Below are 18759 nucleotides of genomic sequence, written 5' to 3' on the forward strand. Positions count from 1 at the left end.
CTGTATTTATCACAAGTCTGGAGTACAACCACATACTTAGGTTCCTGTACAACATATGGTCTCAGTGTGAATGCACTGCAAGTGGACTGGCAAGTAGTTGCAACAAGCAACTGCATTTAGAAAGGACGGTGTAGAACTGGGCAACACTAAGGTTGGTGGAGATAAGACCTGGAAAGACAGTGGTTATATTTCCTTACAGAATGCACAAAGAAAGAATCTTTTACATAAAGTAACAAAGAGATCTTTATTTTGCTCATACATACATTTATAACTATACTAATGAGAACTGACATCAAGTGAGAGAATAAGTCACCAGAATGTCCCCTTTTTCTTGTCAGCATATTTCCCTGACTGCAGGACACCTGCTTCAACCATCCGCTCTACAGCTGCCTCTGGATCAAAGTTCCTGAAATAGCAAGAAGACAGTGCTGAAACTCTCTCTCTCTCTCTCTCTCTCTCTCTCTCTCTCTCTCTCTCTCTCTCTCTCTCCTCCCTGAGAAATGACAGCTTCCACTCTGGCTGTGTGGTTGCTGTAACGTGTAAAGGTCATTTCTACATCAACACCTACACACCCTTATGGTGTGTAGCAGAGGCTATTTTGTTACCACTCTCACTTCCATTGTTTCCTGTTCTAGTCGTGGTTTGTTTGTGGAAAGATTTATTGGTTTTCAGCCTCCTTCAGCTCAAATATTTCTCATTTTACATCATAGTCTTTTCACAAGATACACGTAGGAGGGAGCAATATTTTGGTTCATGTTCCTAGGATGAACTGCTTAAATCTACAGTGGTTTAAAGGTATGACTATTTAAATTTAAAAGAACAATAATCAACAAGTCGGGTAAAATGATTCACTTGTTTTCACAGTTCTGTGTGAACTTACGAAGATACGAGGGTGAGCCAATGAAAACCTTAAATACACCCCTGGAAATTGAAATAAGAACATCGTGAATTCATTGTCACAGGAAGGGGAAACTTTATTGACACATTCCTGGGGTCAGATACATCACATGATCACACTGACAGAACCACAGGCACATAGACACAGGCAACAGAGCATGCACAATGTCAGCACTAGTACAGTGTATATCCACCTTTTGCAGCAATGCAGGCTGCTATTCTCCCATGGAGACAATCGTAGAGATGCTGGATGTAGTCCTGTGGAACGGCTTGCCATGCCATTTCCACCTGGTGCCTCAGTTGGACCAGCGTTCGTGCTGGACGTGCAGACCGCGTGAGACGACGCTTCATCCAGTCCCAAACATGCTCAATGGGGGACAGATCCGGAGATCTTGCTGGCCAGGGTAGTTGGCTTACACCTTCTAGAGCACGTTGGGTGGCACGGGATACATGCAGACGTGCATTGTCCTGTTGGGTTCCCTTGCCGGTCTAGGAATGGTAGAACGATGGGTTCGATGATGGTTTGGATGTACCGTACACTATTCAGTGTCCCCTTGACGATCACCAGAGGTGTACGGCCAGTGTAGGAGATCGCTCCCCACACCATGATGCCAGGTGTTGGCCCTGTGTGCCTCGGTCGTATGCAGTCCTGAATGTGGCGCTCACCTGCACGGCGCCAAACACGCATACGACCATCATTGGCACCAAGGCAGAAGCGACTCTCATCGCTGAAGACGACACGTCTCCATTCGTCCCTCCATTCACGCCTGTCGCGACACCACTGGAGGCGGGCTGCACGATGTTGGGGCGTCAGCGGAAGATGGCCTAACGGTGTGCGGGACTGTAGCCCAGCTTCATGGAGACGGTTGCGAATGGTCCTCGCCGATACCCCAGGAGCAACAGTGTCCCTAATTTGCTGGGAAGTGGCGGTGCGGTCCCCTACGGCACTGCGTAGGATCCTATGGTCTTGGCGTGCATCCATGCGTTGTTGCGGTCCGGTCCCAGACGACAACATCGATGTACTGTGGAGACCTCACGCCCCACGTGTTGAGCAATTCAGCGGTACGTCCACCCGGCCTCCCGCATGCCCACTATACGCCCTCGCTCAAAGTCCGTCAACTGCACATACGGTTCATGTCCACGCTGTCGCGGCATGCTACCAGTGTCAAAGACTGCGATGGAGCTCCGTATGCCACGGAAAACTAGCTGACACGGACGGCGGCGGTGCACAAATGCTGCGCAGCTAGCGCCATTCAACGGCCAACACTGCGGTTCTTGGTGTGTCCGCTGTGCCGTGCGTGTGATCATTGCTTGTACAGCCCTCTCGCAGTGTCCGGAGCAAGTATGGTGAGTCTGACACACTGGTGTCAATGTGTTCTTTTTTCCATTTCCAGGAGTGTATTTTTTAAAACATTATTTATTGTGCAGAAGTGGTACAAAGCTGAATCACTTTTCAACATCATCCCCCCCACACTCAACGCAAGTCCTCCAACACTTACAAAGTGCATAATTTCCTTTAGAAAAAAATTATTGTGGTAGTCCACACAACCACTCATGCACCACATGGCATACCTCTTCATCAGAATGGAACTTCTTTCCTCACATTGCATCTTTGGGTGGTCCAAACATATGGAAATCACTTGGGGCAAGGTCTGGTGAGAATGGTGGATGAGGAAGAGGAAGACACTCAAAATGCAGGTCTGTGATTGTTGCAACTGTAGTACGGGTAGTGTGGGGCATTGCATTGTCATGTTGCAAAAGGACACCTGCTGACAGCAATCCACGTCACTTTGATTTGACTGCAGGCCGCAGATGAGTTTTTAGGAGATCTGTGTATGATACACTGGTGGCAGTGGTCCCTCTAGGCATGTAATGCTCCAAAATGATGCCTTTTTCATCCGAAAAGAGTCAGCATAACCTTTCCTACTGATGGTTCTGTTCAAAACTTCTTTGGTTGTGGTGATGAGGAATGGCGCCATTCCTTGCTCACTCTCTTCATTTCCGGTTGGTGGAAGTGAACCCAGGTTTCGCCCCAGTAACGATTCTTGCAAGGAATCCATCACTTCCCCGTTCAAAGAGCCGAAGAAGTTCTTCTCAAGCATCAACACTTCGTTCTCTCATTTCAGGAGTCAGCTGCCATGGCACCCACCTTACAGACACTTTGTGAAACTGGAGCACATCATGCACAGTGTGATGTGCTAACCCGTGACTAATCCGTAAACATGCTATAATGTCATTCAGTGTCACTCGGTGGTTTTCCTTCACTATGGCTTCAACTGTTGCAATGTTCTCTGGAGTCACAACTCGTTGTGCCTGACCTGGACGAGGAGCATCTTCCACTGAAGTCACACCATTTGCGAACTTTCTACTCCATTTGTAGAATTGCTGCTGTAACAAACATGCATCACCATACTGAACCTTCATTCGTTGATAAATTTCAATAGGTTTCACAGCTTCACTGTACAAAAACCAACACCTTCACTGTGCAAAAACCAAATAACAGAACACTGTTCTTCCCTGTTGCAAGTTGCAAGTGGGGCGGCCATCTTTATACTGATACTGTGACGGTATGTATGAATGTGCAATATGCTGCCACCTACAAGGCATTCTGCATGCTGTTTGTAGCACTCTTACCAACTTACAGGATAATGGCATGAAATTTCAATTTGTTATTATAAATTTCAAGTTTTCATTTGACTCATCCTCATACATATGGTGAAATTCCTCTCAGACAATTCGGAAATGGAAGACAAAAAGTATTGATTGTATGAAATACGCTTTGTTGTAAGTGATCGTACAAGGGACTGAAAGCAGGTTGATTTTATTCACGATTTCAGCAGACCACATTGTTTCCCATTCTTTTGGCTACAAAACCCTATTTTTCAACATAATCTCTGTACAATGAGGCCTTACACAACCTTACTGGGGAAGGCCTGTATGTCCACATGGTAGCACTCTATTGGTTGACGCCAGAGCCAATGTCTTGCTGCATAAAAAACCTCCCGATCATTCATGTACTGCTTCCTGCAAAGTGCATACTTCATTTGGCAAACAGATGGAAATTGAAAGATGTGAGATCCAGAGATCCAGGCTGTGGGGGCATGAAGAAGAACAGTCCAATTAAGTTTTGCGGGCTACTCTCCAATGTGCAGACTTGTGTGAGGCATTGTGTTGTATGGAGAAGGAGAAGTTCATTTGCATTGTTGTGGAGATGAACATGATGAAGTCGTGTCTTCAATCTCATGAGGATAGCACAGTACACTTCAAAAATGATCACTGCATCATGAGGTAGGATACCAAACAGAATAACGCCTTCAGGGACCCAGAATACTGTCACCATTACTTTAATGGCTGAGGGTGCAGCTTTGAACTCCTTCTTCAGATGAGAGTTGGTGTTGCACCACTCCATGTATTGCCATTTTACATCGGCTGTGACAATGTTCGACAAAAAATTGTCAGGATGAGCCTCATAATGCGCAAGCAATTCTGCACAGATGGCCTTTTGTTGCTCTTTATGGTCTTCTGTTGGCAGCAAGGAAACCAGCGGGCGCAGTCCTTTGAGTGCCCCAACTGGCGGATATGTGTGTCAGCACTTCCGACAGAGACATCTAATTGAGCAACGAGTTTTTGATTGTGATCCATTAATCACCTTGAATGAGAGTGTCCACACCTTCCAGCATTGCAAGTGTCACAGCTGTGTTCCACAAGCTTGCAATGACACATGCAATGCCCAATGACTTACTATCTGATCTCCTTAGATAGGCTGCAGGTGCCTATGAGTATCTGATTTGCTCTGATTTTGCGCAAAAAGAAACTCAATGACAGCTTTCTGCTTGGAATGCACTCCCGTTACAGCTGCCTTTTTGAAGGCTATGTATAGGGCCACCAACTACTAAAACTTCTGGAAACTATAGAGGCTGAAGAGGGTATATTCCATGATATCCCACGACAAATTCCGCATCTTTTCAAGTGAAACTGACCACCCCCCCCCCCCCCCCCCCCCCCATCCACAGAAGAAAGAGCCATTACTTACTTAATGCCCCTTGTACACATCAGAAAAGAGTTTGCTCACATTGTTAGGGATTTATTTGTCATTGCATATTAGCATGCCACCTTTACAACCTTTAACTGTGTCCTTACACAACGACAAGTTTTATCACATCAATAGTCCCCATGGACTACAGATGCATAGCATTCCACCGGAAAATGATGAGTATGAGTACTGACACAAAAGAATTCAAGACTGATGCTGCAAACTTTTTTATTTGCCAAACATGTTAAATTAATCGTGGTCACATGATAACTAGAAGTCACTTGAGTCCACGCGCATATTCATTATTTCCATCTTTCTAAACATTTGAGCATCTCATTTTTCTTGTGATTGGCAAGAGATCACTGAGGAGTGATAATATGTATATTCAACAAAATGGCCTCTGCTATTGTGTCAATTAATTTTTATTACAGTTGTCAGTAAGAATGCGGTTCAGCTGAGCATGTGAAATTCAGCTCACTCCATTCATTCACAAGCCCCAGAGAGCAGTAGATGTTGCCACCCAGGTTGATGCCCTGTTCACTGACTACCAGAAGGCTTCCAATACAGTTCCACAGTGCCGAGTAGTGAACAATCTAAGAAAGTATAGAATATCAGCTTAGCAGTGTGATTGGATTGAAAAGTTTCTGGTAAACAGAACACAGCATGTCATTCTTAACGCAGAGAAATCTTCAGTTGTAAACATAACTTTGTGTATGCTGTAAGGGTGTGTTATAGAACCATTACTTTTCACAATATACAATGAGGTGGTATTATGTCCCCTACATCTTCGACAGAATTCATGCCTTGCAATTTGGGTGGCCAAATCATTTGCTACAACTGTCCAGAACTTCAAACCAATTGCGAACAACTGTGGTCTAGTAACATGTCACATTGTCATCAAAAAAAAAAAAAAATCCATAATTGTTTGGGAACATGAAGTCTAGAATGGCTGATAACGGTCTCCAAGTACTCAAACATAATCAATGGCAATCAATGGTCAGTCCAGTTGGACTAGAGGACTCAGTCAATTCCATGTAAACACGGCCCACACCATTATGGTACCACGACTGGCTTGCATTATGCCTTGTTGACAGCTTGGGTCTATGACTTCATATGGTCTACGCCATACTCAGATCTTACTGTTAGCTCTTACCAACTGAAATTGGGATCCATCTGACATGGCGACAGTTTCTCAGTCATCTACGAACCAGCCAACATGGTCATGAGCCCAGGGAGGCGCTACGGGTGAAGTCGTGCTGATAGCAAAGGCACTTGTATCAGATGTCTGCTGCCATCAGTCATTAATGCCAAATTTCACCACACTATCCTAATGAATAAGTTCATTTTACATATCACATTGATTTCTGCAGTTATTTCAGGCAGTGTTGCCTGTCTGTTACCCCTGACAACTATAAGCAAACACGACTGTCTCAGTCATTAAATGAAGGCCGTTGGTCACTGAGTTGTCCATGGTGAGAGGTAATGGCTGAAATTTGGTATTCTCGGTACACGCTTGATACGGGGGTCTCAGAATATTGAATTCCCTAACGATTTCCAAAATGGAATGTCTAATGAATTTAGCTCCAATTGCTATTTCACATTCAAAGTCTGTTAATTGCCTTCATGTGACCATTATCACACTGGACTTTTCACATGAACACCTGAGTACAAATGGCAACTCTGCCAATACATTGCCATTTAATACCTTGTTTACATGACAATACTGCCATCTGTGTATGTGCATAGCGATCCCATGACTTTTGTCAGCTCAGTGTATAGGAATGACCTAGTGGAAAGTGTCAGAACTTTCACGAGACTTTTTGAGGGTGATGCTGTTGTACACGGATAAGTCACAACACTAGAAAATTGTAGCAAAATTCAGGAAGTAATGTAGGGGGCCTATGTCTGGTGGAAAGCATGGCAATTGAGCCTCGACATAAACAACTGCAATATATTACACAGATATAGGTAGAATGACGCAGGATTGCAGGACAACTACTTGAAGCAGTCACATCTATAAAAATATCTAAGAGTCGTTATGCAGTGAATTAAGATGGAATCATAACATAAAACTAATTGCAGGTAACGCAAATGCCAGACTGAAATTCGTAGTAACAATCCTGAAGTAGTGTAGTCCACCCACAATAAAAAAGCTTACAAAACCCTCATTTAACCAACATCTTGATACTGTGTGTCAATCTGGTATCAACACCAGAAAGGATTGACAGGCAAAAAAAAAAAAAAAAATAAAATAAAATAAAAAATAAAAAAAAATAAAAAATAAAAAAAACAGCAGCATGTTATGTTACAAGCTCATTTTGTAAATGTGACAGGGGCAAGTCATGGAGATACTCGGCCAACTGCAGTTGCAGACAACACAAGAGAGGCCTTCTACAATGTGGTTTCGTTATTGTTTTAACTCTGAGAGTGCATATTTCTAGAAGAGTGAGTCAATACATTGCTTCCCCCTATGTATATCTTACAAAAGACCATGAAGGTAAAATTTCAGAAACTTCAGATGACACAGAGGCTTATCAAAAATCACTCCTCTCACAGACCATGTAGATATAGATGTAGAAGCTCAAAAAGCAATAGCACATTGAAAATTTCAATACTTTATGACCCTATTGCCTGTAATATGCAGTGGATGTTTGGTCAACTAAATCAGAAATGACTTATTTATTCAAAACCACTGGGCTCCTTCCATTTGCAAAGCATGAGTGCCGTAAGTGCACTGTTGTTCTTGGTAACTGTGATGAGTGCTGGTAATGATGGTGAAAGAGAAGGGGCAGTCTGAATTCCAGTGCTGGCACAAAGTCCGCTCCTCTCAAATGGCTCCAAGGAGACTGCTGAGTTTAATGTCCTTAACCAGTAAACAGATCACCATCAACAGCATCATATCCTTAGTTTCATCCACTCTGGACAAGGTTTGATGGAGGGCATTAACTGAAAATTTGGTTATCAGGAAGTTTATGCCACCACCTCTTCGCCTCTTGTCACTCAAAGACAAACTGAAAATGTGAAACTTTTCTCGGTTTTCAAGCCATGTCACATCAAATAAAACACTCAAGCTTTTGACAGCCGTCTCCACCATCATCATTAGGAGTAAGAACCACGGACTGTGTCAGTGCCAGGAGTCGAACCTTATATGTTCCCTTTTAATATTCTTTGACATCTTTCAGCAGTTTCCAGAATACTTACAAGGTGAGGCAATAAAATAATGAGAATAGGCACCTCCGACACCGCATTCACATGGTACAATGTTAGTACTGAAACGTTGATAATCTTAATAATATCAGTTCTACCTACCAGCTCCCTCCGATCTGACAAACAACACGCTGATTCACTGGTGACAAACAGAGAGCACTTTCAACATGAGCTGTTTAGTCTCTAGTTATGGCTCAACTGAACTAAGGCCTGCTCAAAATGAAAATTTACATAAATGGTGTTTCACACAGATGCAAACATACACAAAGGCTCTGATGCTTTGGAGCAGTCTACAGGGAAGTCATTGCACAATTATACACTCTGTTCTCAATGTAATTTTCTAATATTGTGTCAGATATATTGCAGGTAAAGGTAAAACGACAGATTTTTTATTCTTGTGTTTTATGGTCAATATCCTTTGACAAAGCATGTTCAAAAATTCTATACATAGCTTCACTGTATTTTAAACAGTTTAGGTATTAGGAATTACTGCCTACAGTTTTCCTTAACATGTACAAAAGCATTTATAATGTAATCAAAACATTTCTCCCTTGTTTCCCTTTTTTGTCGGATTAACATCTACAAGTTATACAGTAACAAACAAGGAATTGTAAATATCACCTTCTTTTTCAGACAGTTGTTTGCAATAACTGGACCAATTAGTTGGTTATCATTAACTCCTCACTACATTAAATACACAGTAATGCTATGATTTTACATGCAAAACCTGTTTCAAACAGGTGTATCTGAACACACAGTATGTTTCCTCTTCAAAATTTCCAATACTACTCTCTTAACGTACATCCATTTCCTTCTGAAACACCTTATATGTTCATCACAAAGAGGAGTATCCACTATCCATGACATAAGACTGTGTTATGTTCCTTTCCTCAAACCGGAAACTCACTAAAATAACTACATTTCAGACGAGGTGAATTCCAGCTGTACTTGGTTTTATGGAAAACTACCTTCTGTTCATTGCCTTGATGGATCAGTCACTGTACAGAGTGAAATTCACCTAAAACGTGTACCACAAATATTGCAGAAATGGAAAGTGCTATGGATGTACAGTTTTCATATAATGGATTGGTTGTCAGTGCCTGACATGTTAGCCAATCAAAAGAGTGTACTTTATTATAACACTTGGAAAGTGTATTTTTTGTGCAAACACACACTTTTTAAAATGGAACAATGCCTATTGATATTAAAAAACTAAAAGTAGGGTAAATTACGATGTCAATGGCATTTGTTACAACATTCTACTAAGAGTCATTTATGAGATATCATATTTTGAAAAGTCCCACACTGTCACTTGTACAATACATGTCGTAGCACACATTGAAGACCAACACAAGCGCATACACTAGTTATGTGGATTCTCACAAGTAATGACGCAATTGACCATTACAAGTTGTGCTCAAAATAATCACCGGCAGTGGCAACACTTGCTTACAGTCTGATATGGAATGACTGCTGTATACGTGGTAGCATTTCAGCACAGATGTGCAAGCTGACTGCAATAATATGTTCTGTATATCATCAGGTGTAGATCGCTCTTGTAGAGAGCATCTTTCACATGTTGATACCACAGATTCCTTCGTCTGCAGAGGAACATCTAGCATCCATGGAAGGTGGTCTGTTAAGAGGGTGTGATACTTGTTCATCTTCCATGTTCTGCCTATGAAAAACAGTTCTATGAGCTGATGGTGCACTATCCCATGCCACAAGTTTACATTCCCATGGACGCTAACGTTCCACCTGAAGAAGCTAACAGGGGAGTGTCAACCGACCAACAGCACCTGTTTCAGCATTTCACCTGGCCATGTCTGATAAATGTGGCTTCATCACTAAACAAGATACATGACACAATTGAATTATTGTGTCTTAATACCTATGTATACAAGTTAATATGAACCTCATAATTGTTTCCATGCAGGTCACTGTGGAGAGATATGCAATAGGGATGAAGCGTAGGTCAATAGAGAATGTGTAGCACACTTGCCTGACTCAAGGCACTTCCTGAGGCAACTGCCCAGGAGCTAATGTATGTATCAACTGCAACAGCAGCAGGAACATTAATTTTCTGCTCTTCTGTCATCGTCATTTGTTTAATTCTATTACATTGTCTACGTGTTACACTACACTTTTACATAATTGGTTGCAGAGGTTGATAAATAATTGCAAAGATTGTTAATGTCTATTGGAATGTCTTACCACATACACTGTACAAGAACGAACCACATGTCCCTGCACTCTTCATACATGATGAGCATGTTGGCTTTCTCTACATTGGTAAACCCCATCATCCACTCACAGTCTACTACTTGGACTATCACTCACTGACTGACTAGTAAGTCATAATGCACTCAAGGAACACACAAGCATACTGTAAGCAAACATAACAACATTGTACCCTGCAACTACATAGTTTGAATGGCACAAACAAGTGTCGGTGTGGAAACTTTTCAAAACACAATAGCTCCTAAATGACTCTAACTAGAATCCTGCAACAAACACCATTGATATTCTTCTTTTAGTTTGTTAATGTCAACAGGCATTGTTCCATTTAAAATCATACATTTGCACAAAAAATACACTTCCTAAACATTATTACAATCCATTTACTGCCTAAGCAATAAGAGCCCATGACTACCAATCTATTCTGTGAAAATTGCACATCAAAAGCACTTTCCATTTCCGCAATATCTGTGGTGAGAGTTTTAGGTGATGCACCCTGTATAGGTCTTTCATATGAATGCATGATGTCTGTTCTTTCAGGCATGTCCAAGAGAACAGACATGATGCATTCACATAATGGATTCCCCTGAATTAGCAATGAGTCCACTACCTACTGAGTGGATGCAGAATTATGTTTGACCTCAAAGTAGCGAGAATGTAAGTCATGGTTGGGGACTGTGCATACATGGTGCTACATGAGAATGTGGGTCAGCTGAGAGGTGCGCAGAAATAGTCCGCACAATTGCAATGAACACTGTGTCCGGAGTGCGCAACGGTTAACACAACTTCCTAGTAAGGAAGAGCAACAGACTCGTCGTTCAAATCCTGGTACGGCATACTTTCTGACTCCTCATCATTGATTCCACGTGAAGTCCCAATGCAGCCGACATCAGTACTACCCTCCCACGAATTTACGCAACCTGCATAGATCTCCCACACAATGTACCTTTGGTTGACATCATACGGAACAAAGCCTTTTCTTTCTTTTTGGGATGAAAGAAATCTGGTCCACATAAGCTCAAAAGCAAGCAAAGAACAACTAGAAGAAAGTAGTAGTGCTGCATTCGAAAGCTGGCATCAACGAATTAGAGGGCAGTTTGCTGCCTGCATGTCCAACCAGTATTGATGTCCAATAAGTATTTGGTGGACAAACAATAGGTGATAAATCAGTAGCCAATTTTCTACAGAACAATATCACCACATGCTTAATTTATCTGAATACAGTTAATCTTACCATAACTTCAAAATTTGTGCAGCCTTTCAGCATCACTGTCTTGTTATATTTCTGCTATATACTAGAGGAAAAAAGTGAGGTCCCCCCTTAGATAGCCGTACATGTTAAAAGTGCCCACTTCCTGGGTCTGGGCAGGTGCACATGCTCTGGGTTGAATCCACACAGCAATTTATGTTTGGGGACGGCTTGCTGGCCAGCATGGATGTCATTTTTAGGTTGTTTCTCACATCCAACAAGATAAATACCGGAGCAGTACACATATCCCCTCTCATAGATTTTTAAAGCAGAAAGCTTGCTGATGCTAGAAGCATGGCACATTTCAATTTAGATGTCATTAGAGAGTTCAATATTCTGAGATCCACAGCGCCAAGAGTATGCCAAGAATACCAAATTTCAGGCATTACCTCTCACCACGGACAACCCAGTGGGAAAAGACCTTCACTTAACAATCAAGAACAGCAACATTTGAGTAGAGTTGTCAGTGCTAATAGATAAGCAATACTGTGTGAACTAATCCCTGAAATCAATGTGGGATGCATGACAAACCTGTCTTTTAGGACAGTGCAGGAAAATTTAGCATTAATGGACTACAGCACCAGACGACAGGTGTGAGAGTCTTTGTTAACAAAAGTCATAGCCTGATCAGACGAGTCCAGACTTCAGTTGGTAAGAACTGATGGTAGGGTTCACATGTGCCACAGACCCAAGTTGTCAACAAGGCACTGTGCAAGCTGGGATGGTTCCATAATGGTGTGGGCTGTGACTAAATGGAATGGAATGGGTCCTCTGGCCCAGATGAACTGGCTGGAAATGGTTCTGTTTGGCTACTTGAAGACCATTTGCAGCCATTCAAGCTCTTCATGCCCCAAAAAACATTGGAATTTTATGGATGACAATGCCCATTGTCACCAGGGCACAGTTGTTAGTGACTGGTTTGATGAACATTCTGTTCCCAGGGGCTCAGTATTCATTTGCTGAGTACAAGCTTGGCGACCCCGGGGTCTTGAGCTGGGGACTGGTCAGCGCCGCCAGTCTCCTGTCACTGTAACCCCCGGACATGCTTCAGCAACCACCGTATGGTGCGGCAGTGGAATGTTGTGTGCTGCGGGGAATGGTAATCTTGGCTTGACCGCCTGATTGCGAGGAAGGCCAACCTCTATAAAAAATCCTCAATCTTACAGTGTGCTCCGCGCCTATAAGATGCATGGCTGTTGGGGTGGAACAGTCGCAAGCAGGCAACCTCTGGGGCACCTGCCGCACCCCAGTTGTATAAGGCTTACTCAGGCACGCGGGGCTCTGTCTGAGTGGACCTTTAGTTCCCTAGCTGCTCGTCGGAATGCAATGGACCCTTCGACCTCTACATTTCCCCCTACCAGTGGCTTGGGTGGGCCACTGGTAGGAAAACACACCCCATCAAAAAAGCGACTTCATGCTGCTAGTCCTCCAGCGCCTGGTGTTGCTCGAGATTTATCAGACTGTCGTAACAGAGCACATGCTGATAATCAGAATGTGTTTTTGGTTATTAAACGGAAGGAGGGTAGCTTTGAGAGGGTTTTTCCCTTTTACATCCACAAGGGTCTTGAGGGAATTGCAGGTACACTGAAATCTGTTAAGCGACTGCGCAATGGTACTCTGTTAGTTGAGACTTCTCGTTCCCGTCAAGTTGCTTCTCTTGAGAAAGCAACCTGTCTCGGAGAGTACACTATCGAGATCGAGCTCCACTCCACGTTGAACTGTAGTAAGGGTGTTGTGACATGTAGGGACTTGGTGGATATCCCCACAGACGAGATAAAATCTGAGTGGGCTGAAGAAGGTATTGTTGACGTACAGCATATTATGAAACGAGTTGATGGGGACCTAGTCAAATCCGACTCGTTTACTCTCATGTTCAGTTGCCCAAGACTCCCAGAGCATGTTAAAGCGGGGTTCTACGTTTGCCAGTACGGCCATATTTCCCCAACCCAATGCACTGTTTTAAATGTCAGCGCTTTGGGCATACTACACTGGGGTGCAATGGGATAGCCACTTGTGGTAAATGTGATCAGTCTGCCCATGAAGGAGCCAATTGTTCATCGCCTGTGAAGTGCGTGAATTGCTCTGGGAGTCCCCCTGTCTGGAGCCGGGTCTGCCCCATCTATCTCGAAGAACGGAAGATACAGGAGATTAAAACATCTAAGCACATCCCCTATGGTGAGGCCAAGAAGCTCTTTAAGGCCATGCAACCTCCTGTGTTTACAATCTTGTTTTGCTTCCGCTCTGAAAAAATTGGTACAAATGGCCACTGTTGCTACGCCAACGGAGGTTGCTACTGTTAGCACTAATACCTGCATTTGCCAGTGCACTTGTGCTGCTGCGGTTGTTTTGCAACCTGCGGCTCTCCCCGCAACGTAGGACAAGGCTGTGGTTGCTGACATTGGGGTACTCCCTGCCTCTCCCATATGGCACCTTCTACCCAGGTGAGTAAAGCTCCAACTGTTCACAAGGCTCTGCATTCTAAGCCCCCCAAGACAAAGACCCTGAAGGTGAAGGTTTTGCCACCTGAGGAGACTAGTCAGGGTCAGTCCGATGACGAGGCCATCGTACTGTCTGACATATCCCGTGGGTCATCATCGGAACTGATGGACATTGATGTCGACCGGGGGCGATCTTCTCGTCCCAGGAATAAATCTCCGGCCAGTACGGGCTCTCCTCCAAAGCACAGAGGCAGGGTGAAAGTTCAGCCACTCTGATCACTGGCTCCCATATTACAGTGGAACCTGAGTGGGTTCAGGACGCATGTGGCCAAATTACAACTCCTTGTACGAGAGTGCCCTTTGTGCTTATGTCTCCAAGGGACACATTTTCAGGCCACTGATGCTCCTTCTTTACGGGGCTATACCGTATATCGAAAAGATGATCTGACGGGGGAAAGGGCAAAGGGTGGTGTTGCGGTTTTTGTCCGGGACATGCACCCCTCATCTGCGCTCCCTCTCGCTACAGACTTGCAAGCAGTTGCAGCTAGCCTACTTGTGGGTCGGAGGCTCACAGTCTGTTCAGTTTTCTTACCACCTCAAGATGCAATAGACTCTGAGGCTCTCACAGACCTTATTAGCCAACTCCCCCACCCATTTCTTCTTCTGGGGGACTTCAATGCTCATAATGTCTTATGGGGCTCTCCGACAACTTGCCCCAGGGGTCGCATTCTGGAAAGCCTCATGATGTCTGAAGAACTGTGCATCCTCAACTCTGGTGCTCCCACTCATTTCTGTACTCCTTCCGGGTCGTCATCGGCTATTGACCTTTCCTTTCGCTCTCCAGCACTCGCAGATTCTGCTCTGTGGGAGGTTGTTGTTGACCTCCATTCTAGTGACCACTTCCCCCTTTGGATTCGCCTCCTGGATGAGGCTGTGGCATTACCAGTACCGCCCCGGTGGCACCTCTGCAGAGCTGACTGGACACTTTACAGCCAACTGGCTGTTTTGGAACACCATGCCAGCGTCCACGAATGGGTAGACCATGTTACAGCCGTGATCTCCCATGCTGCTGAATTGCCAATCCCACGGTCATCCAGTCATCCCAAGAGGCGTCCTGTCCCTTGGTGGACCACTGAGTGCCACTCAGCCATCAGAGCCCGCCATGCAGCTCTGCGCCGTTTGAAGTGCCGTTCCTCAGCTGACAATCTTGCGGCCTTTCGGGTGGCAAGGGCCAAAGTGCGGCGAGTGACTAAAGAGAGCAAATGACAGTCGTGGTAATCGTTCTTGAACTCCATCTCCCGCTCCACTGGTTCTACGAAAGTATAGGAAGCCATCAGGAGGATTTCCGCGAAACTCAGCCAACTACCTGTCACGGCATTGCTGCATCAGGGATGTCTCCTCACGGCGCCGAGAGACATTGCCCGGACACTGGCCATGCATTTTGCAGAATCTACCGCCACTATTAACTGCGATCCAGATTTATGCCGCTACCGCACTGCCATCAAGATGGGTCACTTAAACTTCCGGTCTCCAAATTCTGAACCCTACAACTGCCCCTTCACAATGTGGGAACTGGATTCGGCACTGTCTGTGGCTCATGATACTGCGCTTGGTCATGATCAAATCCGGTACAGCATGCTGCAGCACTTGTTGCTGCCATCCAAAGAAGTTCTCCTGAATTGTTTTAATATGATATGGTTATCCGGCACGTACCCTGACTCGTGGAGGGAGGCAATTTTGATTCCCCTCCTCAAACCGGGGAAGGACCGAACGCATCCCAGTAGTTATCGAAGTTTTGCTTTGACGAGCTGTGCCGGGAAGATATTGGAAAGCATGGTCAACCGTCGCCTGGTTTGGCTGCTCGAGACCAGGCAGCTCCTTAGCCCCTCTCAGTGTGGCTTTCAGAGATGTCATTCAACTATGGACAACTTGACCCCGCTTGAGGCGGCCATCCAGCAGGACTTCCTACGTAACCAGCATTGTCTATGTGTATTCTTTGACATTCATAAGGCGTATGACACTACTTGGTGCTGCCTTATCCTCAATCAACTCCATGAGTGGAGCTTTCGTGGCCGTCCCCCCATCTTCATTCGGTCCTTTCTTTCCCACCGCCTCTTTCGATATCGGGTTGGTAATGTGCTCTCTGATTCGTATGTGCAGGAGAATGGTGTTCCTCAGGGAAGTGTTTTAAGTGTCACCCTCTTTGCCGTCGCCATTAACATTATCACGTCCACTATCTGGAGTCCTGCCCAATGCTCCTTGTTTGTGGACGATTTTGCTGTTTTCTGTTCTTCCTCCAGTTTTCTCACTGCTAGTCGGCAGTTGCAGCTTACAATAAAGCAATTAGAGGCATGGACTGTGAAGATGGGTTTTACCTTTCCTGCATAAAAATGTGTGTGTGTTCATTTTAATCGTTCTCGACGACTTTTTACCTCCCCTGAACTGCATCTGAGGGACACTGTTCTTCCTTTTAGAGACACTGTGAGGTTCCTGGGCCTCACTTTTGATTCCAAGTTGTCGTGGTTGGCTCACCTTAAAGACCTCAAGGTGCGGGCCCTGAAGGCACTGAATATTTTGAAGCGTCTGAGCCATCGGTCCTGAGGAGCAGATCGGGCACGTCTGCTGCAGTTTTATATGGCTTTCGTCCGATCGCGTCTTGACAATGGTTGCACCGTGTGTGGGTCAGCAAGGCCTTCGTATCTGAAGATTCTTGACGCAGTACACCATGAGGGTATCAGGCTGGCCACTGGTGCCTTCCATACCAGTCCCATCCCCAGCCTGTGTGCTGAGGCAGGGGAACCGCCGCTCACCATCCGGTGGAAAGTCCTCATGGTGCGACAGGTGTGTCAATTCCTTGCCTGTTCTACCTCCCCTGCATACCCTACCATTGCCCGACCGCCTATGGAATGTCTCTTTTCCAGTCATCCCAGGGCAACTAGACCGTTTGGGATTTGTGCCAAGCATTTGCTTGAGTCCCTTGGTGTGGAGCGTGTGGTCCCCCAATGACAAGGTTTTACTCGCCTGCCTCCCTCGTTGCTCCAGAGGCCCAGCATCCTTTTAGACTCGTCAGAGTACCGGAGGAGCTGTACTCCTGCATTTGTTTTTACCTCCTTATTTTCCGATATTTTATACCAGTTTCCCGACCATGTACCAGTATTTACAGATGGCTCTAAACAGGGGGACTCTGTTGATTGTGCTGGTGTTTTCCCTGATCAAGTCATCAAGTTACGGCTTCCTGCGGCGTTTACCATCTTCGATGCCGAATTGTTTTCGATCTTGCGCGCATTGGAGCAGATGAGATGTGTTCCCAGTCTTAAGTTCCTCATCTGTTCTGACTCCCTGAGTGCCCTTCAGACCATGCAACACTTGTACCCAGCGGATACGGTCGCCCAGAACATCCAAGATGCCCTACTCCACCTGCAATGGCTGGGGAAGGAGGTTTCCTTCTGCTGGGTGCCGGGGCACGTGTGTATTAGGGGAAACGAACTGGCGGATGTGGCTCGCAAAGATGCATGTTCCCTCCCTCACGTTGTTGAATGTGCCGTCCCCCACCATGCTGTTACCTCCATCCTGCGTTTTCATGTTACGCGTCAGTGGGAAGAGGAGTGGCTGGCAGTCGGTAAAAAAAAGCTGCGTCTGGTCAAGGCCACCACGCGGCCATGGTGTACATCCTACCAGTCATGCAGGCGGGATGAGGTTCTCCTCACTCGCCTCCGCATTGGGCACAGTCCCTTAATGCATTGTTTTTTACTCCAGCGGTAAGACCCCCCAATCTGCAGTGCTTGTGGCGTCCAGCTTACTGTCTGCCACATTTTACTTTACTATCTTTTACTCTCTGACCAGGGGGCGGTGGTTTCTTTGCCACCGGATTTGCCCTCTATTTTGCAAGATGACGCAACGACTGTGGTTAAGGTCTTACGGTTTTGTGTCCTGTCCAATTTGATCCCTCACATTTTAAGGAGAGGGTTTTAATGTGCTGCTGGGTGACTGGCTCACCCAGGTTTTAGGTAAGAGGTCCACCAGTCACGATTACCTCCTTGTTTCCCTTCGGTTTGTGTTCTCTTTTCCTTGTGTTTCCTTTCCTTTTTAGTGTGTTCCATCTCCTCTTGTTTTGCCTCTGTATGTGAGGCACCTGCGTCATGTCTTTGTCTTTCAGCCGTTCTCCTTAGCCGTTCGTCTTAGCCCCTTCACTGCATGTGTTCCTGTTTTTATGCGTTTGGGCGCTGATGACCACGCTGTTTAGCACTCGTAACACACACACACACACACACACACACACACACACACACACACACACACACACACACACACAAGATCTGGACAATTCAAGTGTTTAATCTGGCCACCCAGATCACCAGACATGAATCCCACTGTACATTTATGGGACATAATTGCGATATCAGTCCACGAACAAAATCCTGCACCACCAACACTTTTGTAGTTATGGATGGCTATAGAAGCAGCAAGGCTGAACATTTCTGCAGGGGACTTTCAATGACTTGTTGATTCAATGCCACATTGAGTTTCTGTATTATGCTAGACAAAAATATGTTCAACGTGATATTGGGAGGTGTCCCATGACTTCTGTCACCTAAGTGTAAATGGGTCATTGCTAAACATCACAGAATGTTTATGCAGTTCCTCATCAAACCTCTGTGCAAATATGTTCAGTGTCAGCAAGACATTATCCCTAAACA

At 45.1% G+C, this 18759-nt stretch overlaps 1 protein-coding gene across 3 annotated transcripts in view; it reads right to left on the minus strand.

Annotated features, from left to right (window-relative positions):
- Nucleotides 1-258: 258 nt before the first annotated feature.
- LOC126278463 (cytochrome c oxidase subunit 6C) overlaps nucleotides 259-18759 on the minus strand; it is a 109506-nt gene continuing 91005 nt past the window's right edge. For all 3 annotated transcript variants that reach the window (XR_007550706.1, XM_049978601.1, XM_049978600.1), the window contains exon 3: nucleotides 259-406. Coding sequence is in view for 2 of the 3 variants with exons in the window: in XM_049978601.1 (XP_049834558.1) it covers nucleotides 310-406 (97 nt within the window). In the remaining variant the exon portion in view is untranslated. The remainder of the gene's footprint in view (nucleotides 407-18759) is intronic.

Source organism: Schistocerca gregaria, chromosome 6 (genome assembly GCF_023897955.1).
Source record: "Schistocerca gregaria isolate iqSchGreg1 chromosome 6, iqSchGreg1.2, whole genome shotgun sequence".
NCBI classification, from domain to species: Eukaryota; Metazoa; Arthropoda; class Insecta; order Orthoptera; family Acrididae; genus Schistocerca; species Schistocerca gregaria.